At 45.4% G+C, this 9,229-nt stretch overlaps 1 protein-coding gene across 1 annotated transcript in view; it reads right to left on the reverse strand.

The window, feature by feature from the left end:
• Positions 1-2,546, reverse strand: part of LOC109407805 (uncharacterized) — a 76,938-nt gene extending 74,392 nt beyond the window's left edge. The window contains exon 1 of the mRNA XM_062842419.1: positions 2,386-2,546. Coding sequence (XP_062698403.1) covers positions 2,386-2,531 — 146 coding nt within the window. The 5' untranslated portion in view covers positions 2,532-2,546. The remainder of the gene's footprint in view (positions 1-2,385) is intronic.
• Positions 2,547-9,229: the final 6,683 nt, after the last annotated feature.

Genomic DNA, 9,229 nt, shown 5'->3' on the forward strand with positions numbered 1-9,229 from the left:
TTTGTTTCCCACAGAAATCTACCAGCGAGTTTTTCCTTGAACTTATCCAAGGTTTTTTGTTCTCAGGTTTGACAGAGTTTTATTCTGACTTCCTCCTCCAACTCTCCCAGTTTTTTCATCCAGGATTTCTCGAAAGGAACGAGATTTCTTCAATATTTACGGACCGTCTTGCACCTCGATCCGTTCGGATATTTATCCGGGAATTTCTAATAAGGAATTTTAAAAGTTATCCCAGGAAACATTCCGAAAAAAAAAATCTGCAAAAAATCCCTGCAAAAACTCCGGGAGCAACCATTTTTGCCACAAAAGTTCAACTTATTGGATGCAGTTGCATAATTTCCTCCAACAGTGGGGATCCTTCCCCATTGAAGAAAGGTTTTTCCTGCGAATAATCTGGGGAAAATCTGTAAACAAAGTCTCAGATGGATCACTGCAAGAAATCCGATAAACAACTATCAGACAATCTGGAAAAGGCTTAAAAAGGAATCACGGGATGAATTTCATGAGAAACACCAGCTATAACTACTGCAGAAACTCGAAGAGGCATTCAGGAACAAATCCTAGGAGAACGTCCAGGGAATATTCAGAAAAACTCTGAAAGATATCCTAGGACTAACAGCATATAGAATTTTCTGAAAGAAGTCCCAGAAGTAACTCAGAAATCTCTGGAACACCTTGAAAGAAATCCCACAAGAACTTTTAGGAAATATCCCAGCTGAAATTCCTGTAGCAATCCAAGAAACAACTCTGAAAGAAAGCTCATGGAAATTTCTTGACGAAATTACAGGAGGCACTTCGAAGAAAAGCCCGAGAGGAACTCTTGCAGATCATTCGTGAAAAACTCCCTGAGAAATCAATGGACGAATGCTATTTAGGAATAATCCTTGTGATAATTCTGGGGAAAATCGCGGAAAGATCTCATTAGAAAGTCTCAAGTGAAACACCGGAAGGAATCGCGGAAAATATTCAAGAGTAATTCCGGGAGAAACTCCATGAGACAATCCGTGACAACATCAGCGATATATCCTTAGAGATCCATTCATAGAGGTATTTTTAGAGCAGTTTCAGAAAGAAACCCTGATGAAACTTATGGAAAAACTTGTAGTGAAGTTTCTAGATTGAGTTTAGTTTCCAGATTTATCCACGTCTACATGTAATTTGCAGCATCTTATCTGAATCGTCGGCTTGCCGGAAATATCTGGTAAATCTAGGAGCCTTCCTCTTATTTCTCTGGTACGATTACTCAAATTCCTTCTTTACTTAACTTGCTTCTCGAATCTCGAACGCGAGATCCAGTATGTAACGGGTGCCGAGAATGCTACCGACGTACTTGGTTCGATGTCGGTAGCATTCTTGGTTTGGCCAAATGGGTTGCATCAAGGTCGGAATTTTGTGCCAGAGGAACTTCAAAAAAATGTTCATTGCCAGAGAAATTCTTCAGGAATTCCTCAAGGAATTGTTAGGGGAATTCTTCAAAGAGTTGCCGGAGGAATTTCTCAAGGAATTGCCGCAGGAGGTTCACAAGAAAATGGCGCAGGAATTCCTCAAGGAATTGTTGTAGAAGTTCCTCTAGAAAATACCGGACGAGCTCCTCATGCATTTTGGAAAGAATTCCTCAAGAAATTGTCAGAGAAATTTCTCAAATTGTTGAAATCCAGAGGAACTTCTCAAAGGATTGCAAGAGCAACTTGTCAATAAATGTCCGAGGAATTCCTCACAGGATTGCCGTAGGAATTCCTCAAGGAATTACCAGATGGGGTTTTCAAGTATTTCTGGAGGAATTCCTCAAGAAATCGACTGAGGAATTTCTCAAGGAATTACAGGGGGAATTCCTTGAAGATTTTCCAAAGGAACTTCTCAAGATATTAGCGAAAGAATTCCTCAACGAATTGCTGCAAGATTTTCTTAGAGGATTACCACCGAAATTCCTCAATAATTGGGGAATTCCTTGAAGATTTTCCAAAGGAACTTCTCAAGATATTAGCGAAAGAATTCCTCAACGAATTGCTGCAAGATTTTCTTAGAGGATTACCACCGAAATTCCTCAATAATTGTCAACGCCTAAAAGAGTTCTAGGGTTTTCACGTACATAGACCACATGTTTAAACTGAAATAGAACTGGTGTCCCCTACTCTCACATTAGAACGAACATCGCCCATAATCAATACATCCCCAGGTGCGGATCTTCGAATCCAATGTACCTACAGTGAAAATGCATTAACGGCTCCCTGCCGCCGACGACTGCGGGGAAGTAACCTGATGAGACATCGAACAATTGAAATTTCTCACATTATCGGATAGCCACCCGTGTATGAGGTTGTCCGATGCGGTGTTGTTGTCGTTGTTTGGTTTAGATTTATGCGGTTGATAAGATTGTTCGCTTACCTGCGTGGCATTTTTGCTTTCACGATCTGAAAACGATTCAGCATCTGTGTCTGGAGCTTCTGGAAGGTGGAGTTCAGTATCGAACTACACACTTGGTTCATCTGTTTTGATATCTGGAAAAAATAGGGAAAAGGAGGAGAAGACATGGTGTTCGGTTAGTAGTTGCTCTTGATGCAGGAAACAATGCAAAATAATTTCAAACAATGGGGTGTGGTGAATATGCGAAAATGGGGAATCCAATTAGTGGTAACACATATCTATTTTCCGTTTTCCCGTACACAGCACATCAATGGATTAATTATAATTACAAGCTACCATCATCGGTTGCCGACAACGAGCTTTTGTGTTATATGTGTAGACATTGGCGTAGCTCAGGGGCTGTGTAGGCGTGAAGAGACGGACCAGGGATTGAACCCAGAAATTTCTGCATAACAATCAGAAGTGGTGGCTTTTAGACCAGCAAATCTTTCTTCTTCAGAAATGATCAGCAACTACTATGTACTTGAAATATTGAAACGAAGTAGAATGTAACAAAACTGTAATGCTAACAGCCCCAGGGCCCCTCCTGGAAAATCCCCAACTACGCCAATGCATGCGGAGGCGAATCGGATGCGGCGAATCTACAAACAGCAAATTATCATTATCGTTGTCATTGTCAGCGTATAAACACACAGTAGCACTATTACTGTGATGATACCACCGTAGCTGCTGCTGCTGCTATAGTTGATGATGATGATACCATACTCAGAATTGGAAAATAGTGCCGAAGCTTCAGCGAAATCCGCGATGAGAAATGGTCGTCGTCGTCGTCATCGTAGGAAATAATTATTTGTTCGATGCATATTGTTGGTGGGAGTGCGGTTTCATGTAAGGCAACTGTCGAAGCTGACGTTGATCGAAATGATACATCGTTCGTTTCAGCGCATGTTTCAGAACCTGGTCGATGGCATCCAGGTATAGATATGATATGGAGAGAGCACACCAATCTGCAAGATAACTAAGACGGATGACGATATGCACTCCAGGCAGTTATTGGGCTGGATGATATATTGTGATGAGTCGGATAATTCCGGATTGCTCAAATTTCATTAAAATGCTTAATTTCAATTCCTTTAAAGGCAAGACAAGGCACGGTCTACACGGGCTGCAAAACGGTGAGTCGATAAGGAGAGCGTCCAATATAGCTCTGGTCCTCACAAGTTCCTACCTCATGCTTCCACGGGTCAAACGATGACAAAGACCGCCAGCTAAGAGTTGTGTGCTTAGCTGGTAGCGCAGCCTGGGCACTGTTGTCCTTCTGACTTCAGCTAGATTGAGGAGGTACGATCCGAGTGTCTGTTCACCAAGGAGGTGCGGCTCAAACAGCGTCTGTTCTGGCATCCAGCGGCTGAGTAAGAAACGCTGCACCACGCCCAGCTAGATCCAAGGTGGTAGCCCCATCAGCGTGGTCGTCCCAGTGTTGGTTGGGACGTTAATCAGAACTGGCACGATGGCCCTCCGGCGAGACAGGAGTGTTGGCGTAGGCCCAATAAGCCACCCGTAAAAATCCCCATTGCGAATAACATAGGAGAAAATACGACTCGATACAATCGGCAAAGACCCACGCGACGAAATAAGGACTACGATTGGAAACTTGGAACATGGAATTGCAAGTCACTAGGTTTCGCAGGATGTGACAGGATAATCTACGACGAACTACATCCCCGCAACTTCGACATCGTGGCGTTGCAGGAACTTTGTTGGACTGGACAGAAAGTGTGGAAAAGCGGGCATCGAGCGGCTACCTTCTACCAAAGCTGTGGCACCACCAATGAACTGGGAACAGGATTTATAGTGTTGGGCAAGATGCGACAACGTGTGATCGGGTGGCAGCCGATCAACGCAAGGATGTGCATGTTGAGAGTTAAGGGCCGTTTCTTCAACTACAGCATCATCAACGTCCACTGCCCACACGAAGGGAGACCCGATGACGAGAAAGAAGCGTTCTACGCGCAGTTAGAGCAAACATACGATGGTTGCTCGCCGCGTGACGTGAAAATCGTTGTCGGCGACATGAACGCGCAGGTAGGAAGGGAGGAAATGTACAGACCGGTAATCGGGCGAAACAGCCTGCACGCCGTATCGAATGATAACGGCCAGCGATGCGTAAACTTTGCAGCCTCCCGTGGTATGGTAGTCCGAAGCACCTTCTTTCCCCGCAAAGATATCCACAAAGCCACCTGGAGATCACCCGACCACCAAACAGAAAACCAAATCGACCACGTTCTAATCGACGGTAAATTCTTCTCGGATATAACCAACGTCCGCACATACCGCAGTGCGAATATAGATTCGGATCACTACTTAGTCGCTGTATGCATGCGCTCAAAACTTTCGACAGTTATCACCACGCGTCGAAGTCGAACGCCGCGGCTCAACATCGAGCAACTTCGTAACGTAGAAGTGGCTCAAGACTACGCGCAGCAGTTAGCAGTGGCCCTACCAACGGAAGAGCAGCTTGGCGCAGCTACACTTGAAGATGGCTGGAGGGACATCCGATCCGCCATAGGCAGTACCTCGGCTACAGCACTAGGCTTCGCGACTCCGAATCACAGAAACGACTGGTACGACGGCGAATGTGAACAGTTGAAAAACGAGAAGAATGCAGCATGGGCGAGAATGCTGCAACACCGTACGAGAGCGAATGAGGCACGTTACAAACAGGCGCGGAACAGGCAGAACTCAGTCTTCCGGATGAAGAAGCGCCAGCAGGAAGAACGAGATCGCGAAGCGATGGAAGAGCTGTACCGCGCTAAGGACACGCGAAAGTTCTACGAGAAGCTGAACCGCTCGCGCAGAGGCTTTGTGCCACAAGCCGACATGTGCCGAGATAATCACGGGAATATTCTCACGAGCGAGCGTGAGGTGGTCGAGAGGTGGCGGCAGCATTACGATGAGCACCTCAATGGCGACGTTGCAAGTACCGAAGGTGGCGTGGTAACAGATCTAGGAGTATGTGCACAGGACGAAAGACTTCCGGCCCCTGACCTTCAAGAGATTGAGGAGGAGGTTGGCCGGTTGAAAAACAACAAAGCCGCTGGAGCAGATCAACTACCAAGCGAGCTTCTAAAATACGGTGGAGAAGCACTGGTGAGAGCACTACACTGGGTCATTACCAAGATTTGGGAGGAGGAAGTATTACCGGAGGAATGGATGGAAGGTATCGTGTGTCCCATCTACAAAAAGGGCGACAAGTTGGATTGCGGAAACTACCGCGCGATCACACTACTGAGCGCTGCCTACAAGATACTCTCCCAAATTTTATGCCGCCGTCTATCACCGATTGCAAGAGAGTTCGTGGGGCAATATCAGGCTGGATTCATGGGTGAACGCGCTACAACGGACCAGATGTTCGCCATCCGCCAGGTGTTGCAGAAATGCCGCGAATACAACGTGCCCACACATCACTTGTTCATCGATTTCAAATCGGCGTATGATACAATCGATCGAGAACAGCTATGGCAGATTATGCACGAATACGGATTCCCGGATAAACTGATACGGTTGATCAAGGCGACGATGGATCGAGTGATGTGCGTAGTTCGAGTATCAGGGACACTCTCGAGTCCCTTCGAATCTCGCAGAGGGTTGCGGCAAGGTGATGGTCTTTCGTGCTTGCTGTTCAACATTGCTTTGGAGGGTGTAATAAGAAGAGCGGGGATAAACACGAGTGGGACGATTTTCACGAAGTCCGTTCAGCTGCTTGGTTTCGCCGATGATATTGATATTATTGCTCGTAAATTTGAGACGATGGCGGAAACGTACATCCGACTAAAGAGGGAAGCCAGGCGAATCGGATTAGTCATTAATGTGTCGAAGACAAAGTACATGATGGCAAAGGGCTCCAGGGAGGAATCACCGCGCCCGCCACCCCGACTTCATATCGACGGTGATGAAATCGAGGCGGTTGAAGAATTCGTGTACTTGGGCTCACTGGTGACCGACGACAACGACACCAGCAGAGAAATTCAGAGGCGCATTGTGGCAGGAAATCGTGCCTACTTTGGACTCCGCAGAACTCTACGATCGAATAAAGTTCGCCGTAACACGAAGTTAACCATCTACAAAACGTTGATTAGACCGGTCGTCCTCTATGGGCACGAAACATGGACCCTACGTGCAGAGGACCAACGCGCCCTTGGAGTTTTCGAACGGAAGGTGTTGCGTACCATCTACGGCGGAGTGCAGATGGAAGACGGGACTTGGAGAAGGCGAATGAACCACGAGCTGCATCAGCTACTGGGAGAACCAACCATCGTCCATGCCGCGAAAATCGGGAGGCTACGGTGGGCGGGTCACGTCATCAGGATGTCGGATAGCAACCCGACTAAAATGGTTCTCGAGAGTCATCCGACCGGTACAAGAAGACGTGGAGCGCAGCGAGCTAGGTGGGTCGACCAAGTGGAGGACGATCTGCGGACCCTACGCAGAGTGCGGAACTGGAGACAAACAGCCATGGACCGAGTGGAATGGAGGCGGCTACTATGTACAGCAGAGGCCACCCCGGCCTTAGCCTGACCGGTAAGGTAAGTAAGGCACGGTCTACAGCTGGGTAACGCGTAATACAGACACCTTTGAGACCTTTACCTCATTTCAGCAACTCTTATCCCTAACTTCTCGTCACACCGCGGTGTGCACTGGCCGGGCTGCGAGCAACCTTAGGGAAGACCGGGTAATTAACCGGCCGTAGGCTGACAGACGGAGGGGGAGGTTGCTTTTGCAAGCCTGAGCATCTGCTCTCCATGTTATGAATGACTCACAGCAGCGTCTGATCCTCAGCTAAGGGACAACTGATCAACTTCTGAGTGTCAGTGAAGGACTCTAAGCACCAACGCTCATCCGGAAAGTTAGCGTGTCAGACGCTGAGAGCCAAAAACAAGACAAGAATTCGAACCAGATCCGATGTCAACAGCGACGAAAAAGGCTTACAATTGGAAACTCGTGAGCTGGTAAATGACATCCTCAGCGTGGAACATGGATCATTCCTGTCCTCTTCTGCACTGGCGTAGTAGTTTCCTCCATAGCCATGGACTTACGTGTCTACGTTCTCCATGCTATTCAAGTGCTCTCCGAGGTTCTGCTTCCACCTTTCGATCATCTCACATCTGTCCGAGGATCCCGTCCTTATCCCTGCATATTTCGGCTCGCGACACGAAGCCGTTGCTAAATGCGTTAAGCTTCTGATAAAACTTCTGCATTTCTTGGTAACGCCACAGCAGTTCCATTTCTTTGCACTCCGCTTCTTCCAGGCGGCGCTTTTCTCCCGAAGGAACGAGTCGGCTGTTTCTGCTTCTGTTTGCAACGTTACCGTTCTGTCGGGTTTCTTGCTGCAGCATTACCGCCCACGCTGTATTCTTCTCCACAAAAACCACTTCTCCCTCTTCCTCGACCTAATCGCTGATTAGACTCCGTTGCACGTATCCGATAGTGCTTTCGGCTGCGTCGTTTACGGCTGCTTTGACTGTATTTGTCTACAAATACAAAGGCTTCAGTTGCCCTAGTTTAGGTAGTACCGAGGTGGTCGTCGGTACCGTACATGGTTGATGACGGAGAGTTTTAAGCGCAGCCCGACCATCATCCAGTAGTGGTCAGAGGCGATGTTAGCGCCACGTTAGGTCCTGACGTCGATAATGTCGGAGAAGTGCCGTCCATCATCGATGTACGATTTTGTCTGCTGTGCTGATCTTCAGGTGTAACGATAAGGGAAGCTGTTATGGCCGGTTTTCTTTCGTCATCGAAAAAAGATGTCCAGCTGATCTACCGGCCAAATAAGGCTTAATCCTTTGAAGCCGGAATTTTTCCAAGCGTTATTTTGGAGTTTTTATTTACGTTTTTTCTGTAGTTTTGGTGGCCACTAGCATAAAAACGGTAGAATATTATGCAGAATATTTTTCTGAATAACCTGGATGACAACTAAGGACTGTTCATTTTATAAAGAGGACACCTTATTTGTGTGATATCTTTTTTATTTTTCAATAAAATCATTATCGTTTTTTTGCATAAATTTCCATAGCTATTCTACAGTGTAGGAAAAATATAACATAATACAAATTGTCCTTAGTTATGGAACTGAAGCGGTTTTCGTTAAAACTCAATAAAACCCCATTTCTCAAAATTCTACACAACTTTCCACATACATAACTTTAAAATTTTCATGAGCTTTTCAATGTGTTGGGATCTAATACTATTCTTCTAAAGGTAGAGTGTAATAGTTGGTCAGTAATAATGCACCAAGCATTATACAGCTTGATATAGTGAGTTGCCTTGTTATCAATGAAATTGATAAATAATACTTATTTAAGTCCAGTGATGCAATAACACTACGGAATCAGTTCAAAATTTGTCCAGTGTAGAAGAGAATCGCATTCTAAATGATACCGAAGAAAAATATGCTTTAAAGTACATTCTTCATCATAAATTTAATACTTAATGATGGCCATAATGAAAAATTGCATACTTTTTGTTCCATCAACGCAAGTTTTTGATTCTAGAGAAGCTTATTATTATTTATTTTCAGCAAGGTCTGACCCTATGTGATTATATGCCTTATTTGAAAATAACTACATGTTAATTTTTATATTCGACATCATTGTTAAGTTTTATTTGCAATAGAGTACATCGTTATTTAGAAGAACCTTCAAAGAACGAAGCGGTTTTATCTCCGGTAACTGCCATGAAGCACAGTAACAAAGCCAACAATGCTATCAAGAAGCGGTTTTCTGCATTTGAAATTGCATTATTAGTGCTTTCGACTAGATCCATTGAAAACATTCAAAATTTAATATTTTTATACATTTTTGTTTAA

Source organism: Aedes albopictus, chromosome 3 (genome assembly GCF_035046485.1).
Source record: "Aedes albopictus strain Foshan chromosome 3, AalbF5, whole genome shotgun sequence".
NCBI classification, from domain to species: Eukaryota; Metazoa; Arthropoda; class Insecta; order Diptera; family Culicidae; genus Aedes; species Aedes albopictus.